The sequence below is a fragment of the Lemur catta genome, chromosome 9, assembly GCF_020740605.2.
Source record: "Lemur catta isolate mLemCat1 chromosome 9, mLemCat1.pri, whole genome shotgun sequence".
NCBI lineage: Eukaryota > Metazoa > Chordata > Mammalia > Primates > Lemuridae > Lemur > Lemur catta.
In genome coordinates this window covers 513804-533984 of record NC_059136.1, presented here as the reverse complement: position 1 = coordinate 533984, position 20181 = coordinate 513804, and the positions used below count along the sequence as shown (strand labels likewise).

At 64.4% G+C, this 20181-nt stretch overlaps 1 protein-coding gene across 2 annotated transcripts in view; it reads left to right on the top strand.

Annotated features, from left to right (window-relative positions):
• Positions 1–20181, top strand: part of RASGRF1 (Ras protein specific guanine nucleotide releasing factor 1) — a 78501-nt gene that overhangs the window by 47271 nt on the left and 11049 nt on the right. The window contains exons 14-25 of one of the 2 annotated variants that reach the window (XM_045561039.1): positions 3611–3649; positions 4078–4332; positions 6282–6658; positions 7007–7132; positions 8712–8882; positions 9447–9553; positions 9998–10110; positions 10735–10795; positions 13183–13286; positions 13754–13838; positions 16351–16548; positions 19685–19764. In XM_045561039.1, coding sequence (XP_045416995.1) covers positions 3611–3649; positions 4078–4332; positions 6282–6658; positions 7007–7132; positions 8712–8882; positions 9447–9553; positions 9998–10110; positions 10735–10795; positions 13183–13286; positions 13754–13838; positions 16351–16548; positions 19685–19764 — 1716 coding nt within the window. The remainder of the gene's footprint in view (positions 1–3610; positions 3650–4077; positions 4333–6281; positions 6659–7006; positions 7133–8711; positions 8883–9446; positions 9554–9997; positions 10111–10734; positions 10796–13182; positions 13287–13753; positions 13839–16350; positions 16549–19684; positions 19765–20181) is intronic. The other variant, XM_045561038.1, reaches the window with a different exon arrangement.

The following is a 20181-nucleotide window of genomic DNA, read 5'->3' as shown; positions in this document are numbered from 1 at the left end:
GCCCAGGTCAGCAGCCTGAGTGCTCCACGCACCTGCCGTGAGCCAGGCAGCGTCAGGCGCCGGGACTTCCACGCTCCTGCCGCAGTCGATGCGGTTCAGTCCCTTCCCGGGACTGTATCCCCGAACAGCCAGACGTGGGGGATCCCGGTGGGAAAGTCTGGACTTGAAGGCCACAGCCCTGGTCCCAGTCCTGGCTCCAGTGTGACCGTGCACAAGTCACTTGACCCCTCTGAGCTTGGGTTTCTCGCTTCGGACGCGGAGGACGTGGTGGTTCCCATCTACCCACCGCCTAGATTTGTTTCAATGACGAAATAAAAACCACAAGTGAATGACCATGAAGTGCAGGTGAGTCCCTCCTGCTCATTTTCCGGAAAGGGTGCACATTGGGATGGTAAAATGAGCAGATAAAATGGAAGCAAAGTCACCCGTGGGAGAAAAATAAAACTAGCCACGATGGTGACACAGTGAATGGAACGTCCCTCCGAAAGTGACCATGCCAGAGACCTGCTCGCCCCGGCCTGCCTCCTGGTGGCTCCCCTGGCAACACCCTCCTCCCGGGAGGAAGAAGAGGAGCCGCGCAGGCTCAGTCCCCGGGGAGAGAGACAGAGGCAGCTAATGGGAAACCAGTGCCGTGTGGCTACACAGTGGAGGCTACGGATCCTTCGGGGCAGGCGGAGGGTTCGGAAGACCAGGGGCTGATCCGTGGCGCAGGAGGAAGGCGTCCCAGGGAAGAGGACCTCGGAGCTGCCTCAAGGATCGGCTGGAGTCACTCTGGGGGGGGGAGGGGAAGGGCCTCCTAGGAGAGGGAACAGCGTGGACATCGGCTCAGAGGCAGGAAAGTGTGTGGTGTGTTGGGGCATGACAGAGAGTCCCACGGGGCTGCAGGGTCGGCGGCAGTGGCCTGTCACACAGGCAGTGACCTTGATGCCACTGTGGTCCCAGGTCCTCCGGCAGGCAGACTGTTCCAGAGCCCGTGGAACAGAAAGGCTCACGGACTGAATCAAGTGCATGACCAGTGTCTGGCGGGAACCAGGGAAGGACGTGGGAGGGTGGATGAGGCCAGGCCGCCTGCGTCCTGGTCACACATGGTGCTCTGTGCACACTCCTCTCCCTGCCACACCAGCCTTCCCTGCGGAGGGAGTGAGCCTGCGCTGCAAGGTGCGTAGGCCAGTGGCATGTGCCCACCCCCTCCCAGGAGCAGGGCCAGGTGCCCACCCCCTCCCAGGAGCAGGGGCAGGTGCCCGGAGAACAGCCCGGCTTCCATCTGCACTGGGTAGGGGACACAGGGCTGAGATGGGTGTTGCCGGCGGGGCCGACTTTAGACCTCACGAATGTCGAGTGTCCACGCGCTGCGTGAATGTTTGGTGCCTGAGTGTTTAGTGCCGCGTGTGGTTCTGGCCGTCCTAGCGACACTGGGCTCTCCCGGCTGTGCGTGTCCAGCGCGGCTCCCTGGCTGTCCCTCCTGCGCTTGCTGCCACCTCTCTCCCCTCCTTGTTTGTGCCTCTTGTTTTACAGCAAGGCTGGACCTTGCAGGGTGACACAGCCGTGCCCCTGCGTGCTGCACGGTGGGGCTGGGTGGGGCAGAGCCAGGCAGTGGGGACGGGACAGTGAGGACGGGGCTTCACGCCGGAGGTCCCAGGGCCGTTCCCAGGACAGTGGCAAGCTCCTCGTTGGCCACTGGGATGGGGGCAGCGGCTGGAGAAAGCCTTGGGGGTCGTGGTCGTCCCTAGAAAGGCCCCCAAAGCCTCTGAGCTCCTGGCACAGCCCCCTGTTCTCAGACCGTGAGTCAAGAGTGTCCTGGTTTGTGGTTTGTGACATGTGTCCTGGTTACTGCTGCTGCCCCCGCCACGCGTGCCGAGCCCTGACTGACGCGGCCCATGCATCGCGGCACCCACCGGGCTGAGTCTGCACAGCGGCCCAGCAGCGGTCGGCCCGCCTGCCTCGGTGCCCTGCCCTGTCCTGCAGACGGGGACGCGAAAGACCGGAGCAGGTTTACACGATGGCGGGGTCGCCAGAGGCATCGACACCAGCAGCGGCTGAGGGTTGGAACAGAGCCGTGTGGAAGGACAGGCCCTTTCCTGGACTTGTCCCCCCGCTGCAGGGGCCGGAGCCCAAGGAGAAGGTGCTAGAAGCAAACCCTGCCAGAGGGGTCCAGTGATCGGCGTTGGCTGGGCCTGGCCGGCTGCTGCCTGAGGAGCTGCACTGGCTCCCTCTGGAGCACACGGGCCAACACGCCCAGCACACGCGTGACTCGGCTCAGCCTCAGAGACAGTGACTGAGACCTTCAGCCGCAGGCCGGACGTGGCTCTGGTGACTCTGCACGAGGCTGTTTGGTGACGCCGCCAGCAGGAGCACGTCCCACCGCCCGGGTGTCTCACGACGGCTCCCGGCAGTTTCCCGCCCTCCCGTTGGGATCTGCGGCAAAGGCCTTCTGTCTGCCGCCTCCATTTCTGCAGTTTGACCTCTTGGCCCCTCCCGGGTCCCAGCGGCTCTCGCAGGGCTGAACGTGCCGCTCGCCGGGTTTGCTGGGGCAGGTCCCTGCGTGCCGGCCGGCGAGTCACCAGTCTGCCCTCACACCCAGGAAACCTCCTGGTCTCAGAGCGCCCCCTTCACGTTGCAGCGAATGTTCTCCTGAAATAAAACTGGCATTTTCTGAAACGCACTGTGCCCTGCAGCGGAGCCGGGCTGGGCGGGGCGTCGCTGTGCTCCCGGCACGGCCTCCGCGCTACAGGGTCGGCATGCGGCCCCGCACTCTGCTCTGTCCGTGTTCCCTCATCCCCGGAAGGAATCCCTGTTGCCCTGCTCTCCAAAGACACTTGGTAAAGCTGGTGTATTCATTAATGTTTCAAATCCCAGGGATGTTTCCAGAGAAAATTCCTTCAGCAAGTGTCAAGGTGAGGCCATGTCGCCGCTCACTTGCTCCGCGCTGTCGGCCTCCCGAGAGCCGGTGACTCGGACCAACCTCCCCTCGCTGCCTCCTGCCTGCGCCGGGCCCTGGAGTCGGCGATTCTAGCAAATGCCAGGAAAGTCTCGTGAGGCAGATCTTACCATTCCCATTTTACAGAGAGGGAAACTGAGGCCTTGTCCAAGGACACACAGGGAACAAGGCTGCAGGTGACGCCGGTGCCCTGTTCTCCCCACACACCGCAGGTGCGGAGCCTCCCACGGGCCAAACCGTGTTTTTAAGCGTTTCCCCCATGAGCTCCTCGTGACGAGCTTGCCAGGCTCTTCCTGCCGATGCTGAGCGTGTTCATCTGCTCGCTGGCGAGTCCCCCCAGCCACGTCCCCCAGGACAGGACAGATCTGGGGCAGCTGCCAAATGCACATGAAGCAACTAGGTGAGGTACAGTCATCGTTGCTAAGGAACAAGGAAAAGGAAGGAGACAGAGTGAGCACTAGATTTGACCCCGATTCTTGGTGCCAAACAGAAAGTAGAACGTGGTGGCAAAGATTCGGGGTCCAGAGTGTGCAAACCCCCTGTTGTGCAAGACCGTGACAGACCCCGCTGTGGCCATGGCTTAGCTGCCAGCAGGCACCGTGGCTCGGCCACGTTCTGGGCAGCTGGTCCCCACGACGGCTGGTGGAGGCTGCAGACGGCAAGCTCACGCAGTCGCCACCGAGAAGGCTTGTGCGGGGCAGACCTGGCTCAGCCTGCGCTCCGGCCGGCGGCACCCGGCAAACTGTCCTCGTCTCCCGGCAGCCACGAGCAAGTCCAAACCACGTCCTGGTCCCGCGCCCGTCAGCGGGCAGACCCTGGGCTCTGAGAGACACGCGGCGTGAACGTCACATCACGGTTCCGTGAACGGTGCTCCTGTCTGTCCTGTGTGCTCAGTGACTCGCTGCACATCTCCTAGCGTGTGGGGTCTCTCCGGTGTCGCCAACGCTGGTTCTCTGACGCCGGGTTTTGGGGTGTTGGGAAGAAGCCATTGCAGTCCTTCTCCAGTGTCACCTCCAGCCTCCCTGTCCTTGGCTGGCCGCGGGGGCCACGGTGACGCCGTGGGGAGCTGCCTGGGGGAAGGGCAGCGTGGGCTGAGACACCCGCAGGCCCTCGTCACCTCTGCGTCCTTCCTGCCCCAGGTCCGACGCCTCCCTGTACTGCGATGACGTGGACATCCGCTTCAGCAAGACCATGAACTCCTGCAAGGTGCTGCAGATTCGCTACGCCAGCGTGGCGCGGCTGCTGGAGCGGCTGACCGACCTGCGCTTCCTGAGCATCGACTTCCTCAACACCTTCCTGCACTCCTACCGCGTGTTCACCCGCGCCGCCGTCGTGCTGGACAAGCTCATCACCATCTACCGGAAGCCCATCAGCGCCATCCCCGCCAGGTGGCTGCGCCCCGCCCCCCGCGCACCTGCCCCCGCCCCCCATGCACCTGCCCCCGCCCCCCATGCACCTGCCCCCGCCCCCCACGTGAACCCACCCCCGCGCACCTGCCCCTGCCCCCCACGCGAACCCGCCCCCACGCACTTGCCCCCGCCCCCCACGCGAACCCACCCCCCCACACACCTGCCCCCGCCCCCCATGCACCTGCCCCCGCGCACCTGCCCCCGCCCCCGAGCACCTGCCCCCGCCCCCCACGCATACCCACCCCCCCACACACCTGCCCCCGCCCCCCATGCACCTGCCCCCGCGCACCTGCCCCCGCCCCCGAGCACCTGCCCCCGCCCCCCACGCATACCCACCCCCCCCACACACCTGCCCCCGCCCCCCATGCACCTGCCCCCGCGCACCTGCCCCTGCCCCCGCGCACCTGCCCCCGCCCCCCACGCATACCCACCCCCCCACACACCTGCCCCCTGCCCCCACGCGAACCCACCCCCGCGCACCTGCCAGGCCTGGGGAGGCTGAGCCCTGTGTCGGGGAGCTGGGGGGTGCACACCCCCCCAGGAGCAAGGCTGCCTGTGAGGAGTGCAGGGCATGGGGGGCTCAGGGTGTGGGGGTGCACTTGTCCTCCCCCCGCTCTTCCCTCTGACCCCCCCCAGGGAGCCTGGGGTCCCACCCTTCGCCCAGGGACGGGCGGCCCCACTTTCTCCACACACGAAAGGAGAGAACAGGGGGACGGGAGGGAGGAGGGAAGGGAGGATGAGTCTGGTCCCTGCTTGGCACACTGGGGGACGCAGCGTAGCAGGGTGGGCAGCCCCAGCCTTGGCTTCCAGGCCACCTTCCCCAACTGCCATCATGCCAGCTGGGCCCAGACGGCCGAGGGACTTGCCCCGGCTCCAGGAGTCAGGGCTGGGTGGGGACCTGGTGTCGTCAGCCGCTCTCGTCCGAGTCTGGGTGACAGTCAGACCCTCCCTCCCGCCGTCCTCACTTCTCTGCCCCAACCAGAGCTCCAGGGCCTCCCCCAGCAGGACAGGGGTCCCTGCGGGTGGAATTCTGAGGGCAGGGACGCCCCCAGGCCCCCAGTGCCCCGGTGGCCACAGTGCCCAAATGCACCTCCCATTCCAGCCCCCGCTCCTGCATCCACACCTCAGGCCTCAGGCAGGGCAGGAGCTTGCGGAACCTCAGTGATCAGCTTCCCAGGGCCCCGAGAAAGCAGAACCCACCCATCCAGGATGGCTTCTCGCCCACAGAGTAACCCCGATCAATCCCGGGGCCAAGCCGCCCCCACAGCAGAGAGGCAGGTTCAAGTCCAGGTTCAAGCCCCATGGCCCTGGCCATGTCACTTCTGAGCCTCAGCTTCCTGTCCGTGACGTGGGGATGAGAGTAGCTACCTCCTGCGGCCACAGCGCCGGTCGGGAGGCCAGGCCGGTCCGTGCACAGCGCAGGGCAGACACCCCGGCTTGGGCGCTGTGGTCTGCCGGGAGGGTGGTGGGCACAGGCTGCTGGGAGACCCCTCGTTCAGCTCCCGTCCCCCCAAGTCTGCGCGGGAGGCTGCTCGAGTACCGTGGTGGGATGGAAGGGACCCGGGTTTAGCGTCGGAGGCATCAGACGCGTCATTCCCTGTCTCTGGGCTCAGCTTCCTCAGCCGCAGAACGTGCCAGGACCTCCCTGGGGCTGAGGTCGGCGTGCGTAGGTGGGCGCGGGCCCTGTGCGGGATGGGGGGCTTCGCGAGCCTACAGGTCAGGGGACCCCGAGCACCTCGGGTCAGACGCTGCCACGGAGGCCCCGAGTCCCCGCCCAAACCCCGGGGAGCAGGACACTCGCCGTCCCTGCCCTGGGCCCCGGGCCGTCTGCTCCCAGGGTCCCTGCTCGGAGGATCAGCCCCGGGTCTCGGGGGTGGAGGGAGCGGGGCGCCCTGGCTGCCTCCCCCGACCGTCCTCCTCACCCTGCCTCCCCGCAGGTCGCTGGAGCTGCTGTTTGCCAGCGGCCAGAACAACAAGCTTCTGTACGGCGACCCCCCCAAGTCCCCCCGCGCCACCCGCAAGTTCTCCTCGCCGCCCCCGCTGTCCATCGCCAAGACGTCCTCGCCCAGCCGCCGGCGCAAGCTGTCGCTGAACATCCCCATCATCACGGGCGGCAAGGCGCTGGAGCTGGCCACGCTGGGCTGCAGCCCCAATGGCTGCGCCGGCGTGTACTCCGCCATGGCGCCCTTCGGCAAGGCCACGCTGGACACCAGCAAGCTCTACGTGTCCGGCGGCTTCGCCAGCAAGATTCCCGACGAGGGCGACGCCGCCCCCGAGAGGCCCGAGGACCCCGCGGCGCCCGGCAAGCAGAGTGAGTGGACGCACGGGCGGAGGTCCGGCCTCAACCCCACCCGGCGAGGCCTCCGGCTGCTCCTCCTGCCCCACAGGGCGGGGACAGAGGCTTTGTGTCCTAGCAGGGGGCACCGTGCGTCTGCCCGGGTCTGAGAAGCCCTGGTGGAGCAGAAGACACCCTGGAGAGTCATGGTGCCCGTTAGCACGTGAAAGGTTCTGATAAGTCCTGCAGCAAAGGGAGCCGTTAAACTTTCTTCAGTCTGCACGTCCCGGATTGACTCTGTTTGGCGTCAGTAAATTATAGGCATGAATTTTAAAATCAGTGAATAACTGAGAAAAATACAATTACTTCTCTTTTTCCTCCCAGGCTCAGAAGTCTCCGTGAGGGAAGAGTCAGACGTTGATCAAAACCAGAGTGACGACGGAGACGCTGAAACGTCACCCACCAAATCCCCAACGACACCAAAGTCAGTCAGAAGCAAAAGCTCCTCAGGTACAGCCCCTGCCCCGCACGGGGGTCCGGACGGCGCGGCCGGGCGAGCAGAGGGCAGGGCTGTCCCCGCACGCTGCGTGGGTGACTCCTGACAGCAGGGCCACTCTCAGGCTTCCTGACCCCGAGCGGCTGCGGGTGCTGGAGCCGGGTCGGGGCGGTGGGGTCAGGGGTCCTGACTGTCACCCTCAGACAGGACCGCACTTACCCCCGCGCATGCGCACAGCGGGGCCGGGGCGCGTCCATGTCAGAGGCATTTGCTGGGGCCCCGCAGCGCCCCGCAGCCTTGCAGAGCGGCCAGGTTCCCATAAGGGAAATGACCCCGCGCAGGGTTACGTTGCCCCCGACAGCCCAGACCCGCGGTCCCGCAGGGGCCTGCGACGCTGTTTGGCGTCCGGGTCCCATCACGCCCCTGCCCCCCCCCCCGCAGGTAGGAGGCGCCCGGGCCTGCCCTCCCCAGCCACGTCCCCACGCCACTTCCCCACGCCACCTCCCTGGCCACCTCCCCACGCCCTGCTCCCCGGCCACATCCCCTCCCCGGCTACCTCCCCGTGCCCTGCTCCCCGGCCACGTCCCCTCCCCGGCCACCTCCCCGCGCCCTGCTCCCCGGCCACGTCCCCGCGCCCTGCTCCCCGGCCACCTCCCCGGCCACGTCCCCACGCCACCTCCCCGGCCACGTCCCCGCGCCCTGCTCCCCGTGAGGGGCAGCTGTGCCCCGAGCCCCCCTGCCCCGGCCTTCGGGAGAAACCGGGTGGTCGGGGCCGCCTGGCCTCGGGGAGAACCGCGGCACCACCGCGTCTCCGACACGCGGAACGGATCCCCGCAGAGCCAGGTGTTGGAAATACGCTCTGCGTCCTTCAGATACACGACTTGTGCCTCACAGCACGAGCTCTGCCGCTGTGTCCCGAGTGCGGGCTGCTTTCCAGAGACTCTCGGGGTGAAGCTAAAGGCTTCCGGAGTCACTTCTACCATGAGCACCACTAAAGAATACTACTATAAATAGCGATGATATTCCATGGCCTTTATACAGCTTTGCGTCACATACAAAGTACTTTCATCTGTGGTATCTCCTCAATCTTTGTATCCACCTTTTGAAGTGGGTATTGTCCCTGTTGCCCAGAGATCACTGAGACTCAGAGAGGTTAAGTAATTTACCCAAGGTCACACAGCTAGTAAGGGGTTGGGGAGAATTTCAACAGGGTAGATGGACTCCCAGTGCAGTGCTCTCTCCACCCCACCTGCCCGTGAGCCTGTCGGTGTGAACTGTGGATGTCAGACATGCGACAAGTCATGTGCTCATTGCACGTAGGCTGCAGGACGAGGAAACGTGTGATGTGGTCCCTAAGCCACCCCGTGTCCCGCCCGCCTGAGGGTGCCGGGGCTGGGAGCTGCGAGAGGCGGAAGGGGAGGTTGGAGGCTCCTCAGCGGCAGGAGGCAGCAGGGCCTCGCGGCCTGACCCGTCCTGGGGACCATAAGGGACAGGCGCGCACACGCCAGCCCCACCCAATGCGCCGACCCCACGCCCGCCCGGAGGCTGCTCCCGGCCGGGCCCCGCTCGCTCACGGCCGGGCTGTGTCCGCAGAGTTCCCGCTCTTCTCTTACAACAACGGGGTCGTCATGACGTCCTGCCGCGAGCTGGACAACAACCGCAGTGCCTTGTCGGCCGCCTCCGCCTTCGCCATAGCGACCGCGGGCGCCAACGAGGGCGCCCCCAACAAGGAGAAGTTCCGGCGGATGTCGCTGGCCAGCGCAGGTGCGTGGTGGCCGCTCGCAGGGTCCCCTCAGATCAGCCCCCGCCCGAGGCTGCGGCAGGTGACGCCCGACCTTCAGCCGGGTGCTTAGTGCGCAGCCAAGGGCACAGTCGTCCTGGTAATGGCGCCCACGCCGGCCTCTCTGCCCCGCCCGCAGCCCAGACTCTCTTCCTGCAGTCTTGGGGGCCCCCTGCCTGGCCCCTTCCCTCCCACTCGCTGGCCGACGTCTGCTCAGGGTAAAGCCTGCAGGAGCCTCTGTCACCCCCACCTGCCACCCCCGCTTCCGCAGCCTTGGTCCCACAGCTCTCGTCCTGGGGGGGGGTGTGGCCCTGCGGCCCTGCTTGGGGGGCCCCGACAGCTGGAGCATCTGGGAGAGGCATGTGTGGGCCGTGTCCCCAGAGAGCTTGGCGTCTCTGCTACGGCTCCAAAGTTGGCTGTTAGATATTGTGTCAGGCCCCTGTCCGTGGCCTCCCGCCCAGCTCAGCCAGGTCCGAGCCTTGGTTCCAGACAGGGGTCGAGCTGTTTCTCCTCACGTGTCCCCTGTCCCCTCTGCCGTGCACCACCAGGCTTCCCCCCCGACCAGAGGAACGGAGACAAGGAGTTTGTGATCCGCAGGGCGGCCACCAACCGCGTCCTGAACGTGCTGCGCCACTGGGTCTCCAAGCACGCGCAGGTGGGCGGGGTCCTCCCTGGGCAGGGACCCTCGGGTGCCAGCCCCCAGGAAGCAGCTGCCGGCAGAGAGAGCTGATGGCCAACGGGGGCGGCGGGAGGGCAGTGCCCCCGTGTGCCGCCAATATTCCCGGAAGGCCCTGCTGGGGGTCCCAGGAGGGCATCGAGGTCATTCCAGGGGCCGCTGTCTGCCCACCTGTCTGCAGCAGGTGCAGCTGGATCTGTGCCCCGCAGAGCGCTGGTCCCGGCCTTGCCCCCAGTCCTTGTTCTCAGACCCTCTGTGCCCTGGGCCTGCTGCTCCCGCTGCACGGCCAGCAGAGGGGCACCGAGGCAGGGCAGCCCTCCGTGGGCAGACACAGAGACCGCGGCTCCCTCCTCTGGCCTGGCCCCGGCCACTGCCCCGCAGTTGGAAAACAGTAGCCAGAGTCACCGTCACATCTTCCCGCAGGACTTTGAGACCAACGACGAGCTCAAGTGCAAGGTGATCGGCTTCCTGGAGGAGGTGATGCACGACCCGGAGCTCCTGACCCAGGAGCGCAAGGCAGCTGCCAACATCATCAGGTGAGGCCGGGAGATGACAGGCCCCTCTCAGGCAGGGGACACCGGGCAGGGTGTACCGGGAGGTGACAGGGTCCCTCTCAGGCAGGGGATACCGGGCAGGGTGTACCAGGAGGTGACAGGGCCCCTCTCAGGCAGGGGACACTGGGCAGGGTGTGCCGGGGTGGAGATGCGCCCATGCCCGGAGCCTCCTGGGGCCTCACACCCCTTCACAGCCAGGGTCGGGCGTGGGAAGCACTTTGGCGTGATGTTGAGGGTCCACCCTCATTTCCCGGCATAGCCCTGCACCCCCCTCCTCCGCCCTTGCTTGACACAGCCGTGGGGTCTGCAGCCTCCGTCTGGCCGAGGCCGGGCCTTGGGGCGGCCCTGCTCCCGCAGAGCTGAGCAGCTCTCCCTCGCGTGTCCCTGTTCCACGCGCACCAGGCGCGCCTGCTGCACGCCCCGCCCTGTGCTGGTCCCTGCCCCACGGGCTCCCTGCCCTGCCAGGGGATGGGGCTGCCGTCCCCACAGCCAGACAGACGGGCACCTCCCAGCCAGGAGGGTCAGGACTGCAGGAAGAAGGCGGGACGAGAGCCCGAGGGTGTGGGGGGCCGGCCGGCGGGGGGCTCACCTGGCCCTCGTCCCCAGGACGCTGACCCAGGAGGACCCAGGCGACAACCAGATCACGCTGGAGGAGATCGTGCAGATGGTGAGCGGGTTGCCCTCCCCTCCTTCCCACCCAGGCCCCCCGGCGGGCACAGCCGCCACCTGTGTCCATTTCCTGTGGCTGCCATGACCAAGTGCCACTAACAGGGCAGCTTCACTGACGGGCTTTGTTCTCCCACGGTCCAGAGGGCAGAGTGTGAAATGAGGGTGTCAGCTGGACCCCACTCCGGCCGTGACGGCTCTGGGGGCCCCGGCTGGTGGCTGCCACCATGGCCGTGTGGCTGTGCCCTCCCCACATGGCTGCACCATCTTCCCTCCATGCACGTCTGTCCCTGCGTCCACATTTCCCTTTTCTAAGGACCCCAGTCGTGCGGGGCCAGGGCCCACCCAGGGACCTCACCTTGACCCCGTCCACCAAGCCTCGTCCCCGAGCACAGGCGTCCCCGTGGCCGTGGGGGGCTCCTGGCACCTCCCTCGGATGCCAAACCCGCAGGTGCTCACATCCCTGCTACAAAGCACTGCAGTGTTTGCACGTGACCCACGTGTGTCCTCCCGCGCCCTCGCCACCTCTGGGTTACCCGTGACCCCGAAACGAAGCCCACACGGCACTGCACCTGGGTGGAGTCAGGTCGTGCGTGGCAAACTCAAGTTTTGCTTTTTGGAACTTTGTAGAATTTTTTTTCCCAAATATTTTCAATCTGCAACTGGTGGAGTCTGTGGACGTGGAGTCCGTGGACACTGGGGCCACTGTGAGGCCACACGCCCGGGTGGGGGGACAAGGACTCCAACACGCCTTTCACGGGGGCACATTGGACCCGTGACGCCCCCTCCCCCATGCTCCACCCTTTGTCCCCGTCACTGCCCTTGTCCCTGTGCTTTCTCTTGCTGTCCCGGGGGCGGGTGGAAGGAAGGACTGGGCTGCGGGGCCTGTGGCTGGCTCTGAGCACAGCCGTGACGGGCTCTGTCGGCACAGACAGGCCGCTGGGGCTGGGGTGTGTGTGGCCCCTAAGGCCGTGGCGAGAGCCACGCTCACACTCGGGTCTGGCTGCCAGAGCGAGGCCTCGCCGCATGTTCCGGCCCACCTGCCCAGGAGTGACGGCAGCAGGGACAGGGCCATGCCTACCGCGGGGGGCGTGAGCGGTGGGGGGGTGCACTCCCCGCAGAGCGCAGGAGCGAGAGCCTCACGTTCCTGGCATTGCCGGCTCAGGCGCGTTTCCCGGGGTGGTGACGCGCACCCCGGGATGCCACTGCCAGCCGCCCCGCACCGCGCAGCCGGGATGCTCCCTGGAGGTGGAGACTGTGCCCCGTGGCTCAGCCCTTCCATCTGTTTAAAGTCTGCGGCAGGAGCACTCGGGGCCCTGGATTCTGACCCCCTCCCCACCACGACCCCTTCCCAGGGAGGCACCTTGGAGCACCAGCCACGGCCCCCAGGCAGCAGCCGCAGGGCCCTGCAGGGACCCCACCTCCCCCAGCGTGGGCCCCCGAGCTGCGCAAACCCTGCGGGGAAGGGTGAGGACGTGCCCACCTCCTGCCCGGAGAGGCACCTGCCTGGAGTGTTTGCCCCTCAGCAGCTCGAGGGCTCCTTGTCCCTTCTGGAACAGCCTGAGGCTCTTCTAGAACAAAGGCAGCCGAGCTGCCCGGGCCCTTTTGACCCCAGAGCCCACATGGGCCTCACCAGAGAGCAGACGGCCCCTCTGTGTGGGTTTGCAAAGCTGGCAAGGAGCGGAAGGTGCTGGTTCTGACCCTGCCCCCAGGGTCTCCTCTTCCCAGGCCGCGCCCAGAGGAGCAGAGGGAGCCGGCAGGGGCCGTTCCCACCGCGGCCGGGCTCTGGCAGTCGGTGTCCTGCCGGCACAGCAGGGCCCCGGGAGGGAAGGGGCCGAGCTGCCTCCCCCCCCCCCGCCTCGTCTATTCACGCGGCCCCTCGTGAGCAACCCCCACGCTGGGTCCTTGCCCTGCCACTCGCCCCCCCCACATCCCTGAAAGCCCAGTGTCCCCGTCCCCACACTCCTGCACCTGGCGTCTGCGCATGCTGCCCCCTGCCCAGGCAGCTCCGCCAGGAACTCCCCACCCCCAGCACACAGGCCCCTTCCCTGCTGGGGTCCCTGCTCCACACACGTGACTCGGAACCCCGGGGCCTGGGCTCCCCAGTCGGGGCCGGTGTTTTCTGGTCTCCGTGTCTCGGGGTCTGGCGAGGGCCTGGCCGCGTGGCCTCGGGGCCGTGCACACAGGAAGCAGGAGGGAGGGGACGCCTGGCCGAGGGTGGCCCAGTTCCCTGTGCCCAGGGCGGGCCGTGGCCCCTGGGCAGGCCGCAGTGAACGTGAGAAAGCAGAAGTCACGGGGCACAGGCGGTCGTCTCCAGAGCCCGTGCTGCCACGCGTGACCAGCTGGCCACGCTGCTGCCGTGTGAGCCTGACGCAGACCCTCCCCCAGGCCGACGGCGTCAAGGCCGAGCCCTTCGAGAGCCACTCAGCCCTGGAGATTGCGGAGCAGCTGACCCTGCTGGACCACCTGGTCTTCAAGAAGATCCCTTACGAGTAAGTGGTGCAGGCGCTGGACCCCCCCGTCCCCGTGTGCCCTTGGCAGCGTCCCGGGAGCCTGGGAAGTGGGGGCCTGGCCGCGTGGACCCTCCACGGCGTGCGGCAGAATGGCGAGGCCCCTGTCAGAAGGCAAGGCCCACGGCAAGGCCTGGTGCGCCCACCGCGCTGCACGGTGTGCGCCGAGCCTCCCACACCTTGTCCCTCGCAGCCCCACGCACCCCTGCGAGGAGAGCGCTGTCCTTATTCCCGCTTCACAGATGGGGAAACTGAGGCCCTGAGATGGACAGGCTGTGCCCAAAGCCACGCAGTGGGTAGAGGCAGAGCTAGACTTCAGCCGGGGGTTCCTTCCTCTCCAGAAAGTTCCTTCCCCAGAAATGACAGCCGCAAAGCGCAGAGAAGCCAGGAAGCCCTGAAATCGGAAACACGGGCCTCACCTCGCCCGCCCGGGTCCCCCCTCCCCGCAGGGAATTCTTCGGACAGGGCTGGATGAAGCTGGAGAAGAACGAGAGGACCCCGTACATCATGAAGACCACCAAGCACTTCAACGACGTGAGTACCGGCAGCCGCGCCTTTGCGGGGTGTTCCCTCCGGGGACGTCGAGAGGCCGGTGGGGAGCAGGCTGTGCCCCCACTGCAACCAGACCCCGGGTCCCCTCAGGCCCACTCCCCACGCGGCCCTGGGCTGGGCGCATCAGCTGCGTCCCCATTTCTTCCGCTAGTGGGGCTGACCCCTGAAAGGTCAGCCCAGTGTTGGCTCCTGAGGTCACCAGAGGGGTCACTCTGCGGCCAGGTTTCCTGACGAACCTGCGGCAGAGAGAGTGGGAGGGAGGGAAGGAATGAAGTCCTCCCTGTCACGCTTCTGGGGCTTAGCCTCAGCTCGGCATTAGAAACACGCAACACTTGGCTGCTGCTCCCCAGCCCTTGGCCCTTGCTTCCCTGTCCTCGCGGCCGGCAGTGCCGGCCGGGGCTCCAGCTCCAGGGCCAGGACCAGGGAAGGCCAGCAAGGTGCCAGGGTCAGGACCGCAGGGTCCCCCGCCCTGCACCGCAGGCTGGTGCCTGACCGCGTCACCCGAGCCCGTCTCTTCCAGGACCGGGACAGAACCGGGGAGGGTGCGCCTTGTGCCTGGTGCTAGAGGGAAGCGTCCAGTGTTTCCCACGTAGGGTGATGTTCGTTTCTTTACCAAGTTTTTAAAACTTCCTTTCTATGATATTCCCTGTGTGCTAATGGTTTTTACCACGAATGAACACTGAATTGTATCAGATTTTTGTACGTATAGTATATTGAGGTGGTCGGGTGATTTTTCTCCTCTAATCCATCGCTATGGTAAATGACAGTTAAACGTTTTTCCTAATATTCCAACACCCTTGCGTCCCAGGGACAAACCCAGTGTGGCACGTTAACCAAGCGGGCGTGTGATTTGCGTTTCTGGTTTCAGCCACCTCTGCTGTGCTGTGAAGGCAAAGTTGGCTGCGTGGGCTAAGTTGGCAGGTGTTCCTGTTACCTCTTTTCTCTGGAAGATTTGACTGATCTGTTCATTTAAAAATTAGTATAACTGTTAGGGAAAACTATTTTTAAGTTCAGTGTTCTTTTGATGGAAAAAATTTCAAGTAATTGGCATAATGCAGGTACTAGCTTGTGTTTTCATTCCTTCCTGACTCTTAAGCAGGAAGTAGTTCCATTCTTAAGTAGTTTTGCAATCCAGCCTTTGTCGCCGGGCTGGAGTGCAGCGGTGAGATCACAGCGCACTGCAGCCTCCAATCCTGGCCTCAAGTGATCCTCCTGCCTTGGCCTCCCACAGTGCTGGGGCAACAGGCGTGAGCCCAAACATATTTCCTTGATGTACATGCTTTAGAAGTCATTTTTCAGAAGATTTCTTGGTGGGAAAGCCTTATAATTTTTATTCATCCTTAAATGTCCTTTTACCACCTTTTTTAAAATAACAAGTAGTGTTTTTTTGACTTTTTTACTTTTTTTTTTTTTTTTTAGACAAGAGTCTTGCTCTGTTGCCCGGGCTAGAGTGAGTGCCGTGGCGTCAGCCTAGCTCACAGCAACCTCAAACTCCTGGGCTCTAGCGATCCTCCTGCCTCAGCCTCCCGAGTAGCTGGGACTACAGGCATGCGCCACCATGCCCGGCTAATTTTTTCTATATATATTTTTAGTTGGCCAGATAATTTCTATTTTTAGTAGAGACAGGGTCTCACTCTTGCTCAGGCTGGTCTCAAACTCCTGACCTCAAGCAATCCTCCCTCCTTGGCCTCCCAGAATGCTAGGATTACAGGCGTGAGCCACCGCGCCCAGCCTTTTATTTTATTTTATTTTTACTTTTTATTTGAAAACAATTATAAACTCATAGGAAGCTGCACAGAAATGTACAAGGAAGTCTGGTGCTTCCTGCTGCCCAGGCCCCTGGCAGTTCTGGTTCTGGCCCCCCCACCCCCGGCCTGCGCTGACTGGCAGGTGTGGCTGTCGGCAGGCGGCCGAGTCCGGGGAGACCTCGGGGGTCAGCCCATGATGCCGCAAAGTGCGTGTCCTGTCCAAGCCCTGGTGGTGCCAGGGAAGATTCCATCAGAACGTGGCTCTTCTTCACTTTATTCTTCTCGGTGAACTTCAGAATCACTTGGTCACGCTCTAGAGAAAACTCCCATTGGGTACTTTATTGGATTACGTTAAACTCAATTAGTTGTCAGAAAAACGACGTATTTGCATGCCCATTTGAGAATTTGGTCTCTTTCTCTGTCACTCAAGCCTTTCATTTCCTTTGGTAACCTTTTTTTCCCCACATAACATCTTACACAGTTTGCATTGACTTAAGTTCCCAGGTGATTTACAAATTCCCGTTGTTATTTTGAGGGTAGTCTCCTCTTCGTTTGCGTGTGCTGATTGGCTATTGCTAATTCGCAGGAAAACACCTCATGTCTGTGTGTTCCGTGCTTACCCTGACCCCGGGGCTCCACCAGCTGCTCCCCGATTCGCCCTCCCTGCCTGCAGACCGTGACGGCTTGTCTTCCCTTCTCCACTCATCCCTCTTCCTTGTCTCTTGTCTCACCGCGTTGGCTTAAAGATCAGCAACCTGATCGCTTCGGAAATCGTCCGCAACGAGGACATCGGCGCGAGGGTGAGCGCCATCGAGAAGTGGGTGGCGGTGGCTGACATCTGCCGCTGCCTGCACAACTACAACGCCGTGCTGGAGATCACCTCGTCCATGAACCGCAGCGCCATCTTCCGGCTCAAGAAGACCTGGCTCAAAGTCTCCAAGCAGGTGCGGGCAGGGGGCCGCCTGCCTGGGGGGCCGGGCCGGCCGTGGGGCAGACGCCAGCTGACAGGCGTGGCCGTGGGCCCTGTGGGACATCAGTGTCCCCGGAGCAGTTGCTACCCCAGAGCGGGACGTGTGGGTCCCAACACGCTTCCTGAGTTGGGGCAGAGAGTCCAGCCGCGTGGGGACCCCAGCCCGGCCCTGCAGGGAGGCCGAGGAGGTGCCAGATGGTCCTGCCAGTCCCTTCCCAGGACTCCAGTCTCACCAGCCCCTCGGCCACCAGAGTTAGCAGGTCCCTGACACCCACTGGTTATCTTAAGTGTGGCTTGATCTTTCTTCACTCAAAACAAGACTCTGAAAACCGAGAGGTAGACTCCTCCCTGGGAGCAAAGCCCCCTGCCCGGGGGAGGGGCAGCTCTCCCTGCGGGGGGCGGGTGATGCCCTTGGTGCACCTGGGAGGTGCGCGGCCAGCCTGCGAGTGTGCGGGGACTGGACAGGCACCGCCGGCGGACGGACAACCTCCCCGGGCACCGACGACAGGCGGCAGTGTCTGGTCCCACAGCTGGGAGGCTGTGCGGGACCCGGGGCTCCCGGGGCCTGTCGCATCGGGACCACACTGGGCTCACACACCGTGTCCCTCACTGTTCTCTTTACCTCCCCCTCCTCACCGCTCCTCACCCCACCTCACCCCCACAGCAGCCGTGCTCCTGCCCGCCACGCAGGCAGCCTGTCCGTGAATCCTGTCGCTCAGCAGCCAGGCTCAGCCCAGCCCCTGGTGACGCCAGGCGACTTCCCAGTGAGGCTGGGCCTCTTGCTGCCTGGCACACAGGATGCCAGGCTTAGGGCAAGGGCCACGGAAGGGGCCACTCTTGTCAGCAGGCCCCAGGAAAGACGGAGGCCGGAGTTTGGGAGCCTAGGGCCACAGGCACACACGGCACAGGCGGCCGTGAACTCCCGACGCCAGGGCTCGCGCAGGCTCTGCGGAAGCCCCAGGTCACCCAGGCTGAGCTGGCCTGTTGAGGTCCAGACGGGCTGTTGGCAGGGTCTGGGGGCCGTGCCAGGCGCACGCCTTTCTCCCCTCCCTGTGCTGTGGGCGTGGTGACATCCCTCCCACAGGCCCTGCAGGCCAGGCCCCAGGTTCCCTCCCCCGGGGGCTTCCTGGAACCCACAGTCCCTGCATGTCTTGGCCTCGGTCTCGAGCATCACCCCCTTGTGGCACTGGGAGGGACCCACCTTGGCCGTCCTGACATCTTCGTTCTCGAGGACGCACACGAAGCTCAGTTAGGGTCAGGACGTGTGGCCCGGCCTGAGCTGCAGGGTGGCATTGAGGACCCGGGGCCAGCTGGCCTGGTCCAGAAAGCAAAGGGGCCTCTGGCGGCCCCTGGGCCTCCCCCTGCCCAGCACGCTGGACCGGCCGCCAGCCCTGCCACCGGGCCACCAGCCCTGCCGCCGTCGTGTCTGCGCAGCTCCTCGTCCCTGCGAGTATCCCACGGACACTCGTGACCCACCTAAGTGGCCGCACTTCTCAGATGGCCTGAGATGCGGCCTCGGCAGCTGGTTTTTGTCACTCCCTTGGACGTGTTTGCCCAAAGCAGAAAAGTGTCCGAGTCCCCAGTCCCTTTCAGCCCCTGGCAGGAGTCAGGCAGGTTTTGTTGGGATTTTCCTTTCTCCCTTCTTCTTTCCACCCCTCTCCCCATCGTCTTTGCAAAACAAACAAAACCCCAGGAGGAAACAGAACTGCCTCTGGGGTGGATCTAGTGGTGACGTCCCTGAGCAGGACTGTGCTGCTCCCCGGGGGACACCACCCGGAGCTGTGGGCCACAGGGGCCTCTCCATCAGCCTCTGTGTCTCCCACGGCCCCGGGATCTCTGAGCTAGTCCTCCCCCAGGGCCACCTGGGCCCACCTCCCGTCCTCCAGAGGAGGAAGCTGAGGCCAGGCGAGGGACAGGAGAGGCCACTTGCCTGCGCCCTGCGGGAGTGGGTGACAGACGCTGGGGAGGCCCCAGTCTCCCGACTCAGCCCCACGTCTGACCTGAGCCGTGTCAGGTGGGTGGAAAAGCATAAGAAGGGAGCCGCTCTGGGAGGGCCCCGGGCAGAGATTGGGCTGCACGTCCCGGCCTTGCCGGGCCTCTGAGCAGAACCACCCGCCTGTCCCACGTGGCGTGCTGTGCTGCTGCGTGTCTGTGTCCCCAGACACGGGACACACTGCTCTGGCAGGGTCGGGACACAAAGGTGCCCGGGCTCCTCCCACTGGCACGGGGTGCTCCACCGTCGTCCTCTTGGGGAGCACACGCTGACCTCGCCTCCGCCAGAGTGACTTCGGACTGTCACTGTCGGCAGGTGGATTTCTCAGCTGGAAATCCCCCCCAAGGCGGGCGTGTGCTTGGCCTCTGGGTCCCTCTGGGCCGACGGGCACTCTGGTGGCGTGGCCTGGCATGTGGCTGCTCTCTGGTGTGGATTCCCAGCCACGTTCCAGATTTTGAGAAGTGGAGCTGGAAGGAAGTTTATGTGCTCTCGAGCCACCGCATGAGCGAGGTTGCTCAGGGCCTCACAGAGCTCAGAGTCAGACCCCACCCGGCCGCTCTCCGTGGGACACATCTGTCCCTCCAAACTCCAGCCACCAAACTCTGCCCCAGCCGAGCGTGTGCTGGGCCTGGCGGGTCACCTGCAAACCCCTCTGCCAGGGTCCCCCCCACCCCGGGCTTTCTCTGATGGTCAGTCCATCTGCCGTCTTTATTCCTGACTCTTAAATTTGGTGGCGTTGCTGGTACCTGAGAGGGAAGGTGCGAGCAGAGGGTCCCGTCCCTTGGGTGCAGTTTGTGGGGAAGACCCTGACAAGACACCAGCCCCCCTGCTCTGAGTGCAGCTCCCGGCGGCCCCACCAGGCCCTTCCCAGCCACCGGCCCTGGAGCCCACAGCGTGTCCAGGCCCAAGTCCTCACTCAGGTCCTCACTCCCGCTCCCTTGCCTCTGGGAGATGGGTGAGCACAGGCCACGGAGCGAGGACCCCTGGGGAGTCCGGCGCAGGGTCCCAGCCCAGGGAGTCCCAGATCCGCAGCCTGGAGGGCAGCATGGTGGTGGTGGCGCGGGCCGAGCCGGGCCTGGGCGTGCCATGTGTCAGTAAATGCTTCTGTTCCTTCTAGACCAAAGCTCTGATTGATAAGCTCCAAAAGCTTGTGTCATCAGAGGGCAGATTTAAGAATCTCAGAGAAGCTCTGAAAAAGTAAGTGTGTGTCATTTTGTCATTGTTATTTTTTAAATCATAGCCCCGATTGCAGAGGACCTTGTGCCACGCCAGAGAGGAGGCCTGTTTGTCTGTCTGTCCCTCTGTCTGCCCGAAGACCCCCAGACCTCCCCCCGACCTCCCGGACCCCAGGGTGGCGTCCCAGGGTTTGGCGACACTTCTCAGGCGAAGCGCGGGAGCCCGGAGCACGGTGGCTGTGGCGAGGATGACGGTGGTGCCAGGGTCCTTGGCTCTAAAATGCACGTGTGTTAACGGTTTTACAGACCTGACATCGGCATGTTCCTTAGTGTCGGTGTGTGGTGTGATTGTGCGTCTTTTCCACCGGATGGCAAATCCTCAAAGCGCTGTGCATTTTACAGACAATGGCGTCTGGGAAGCAAAAGAAAACCTGATAAC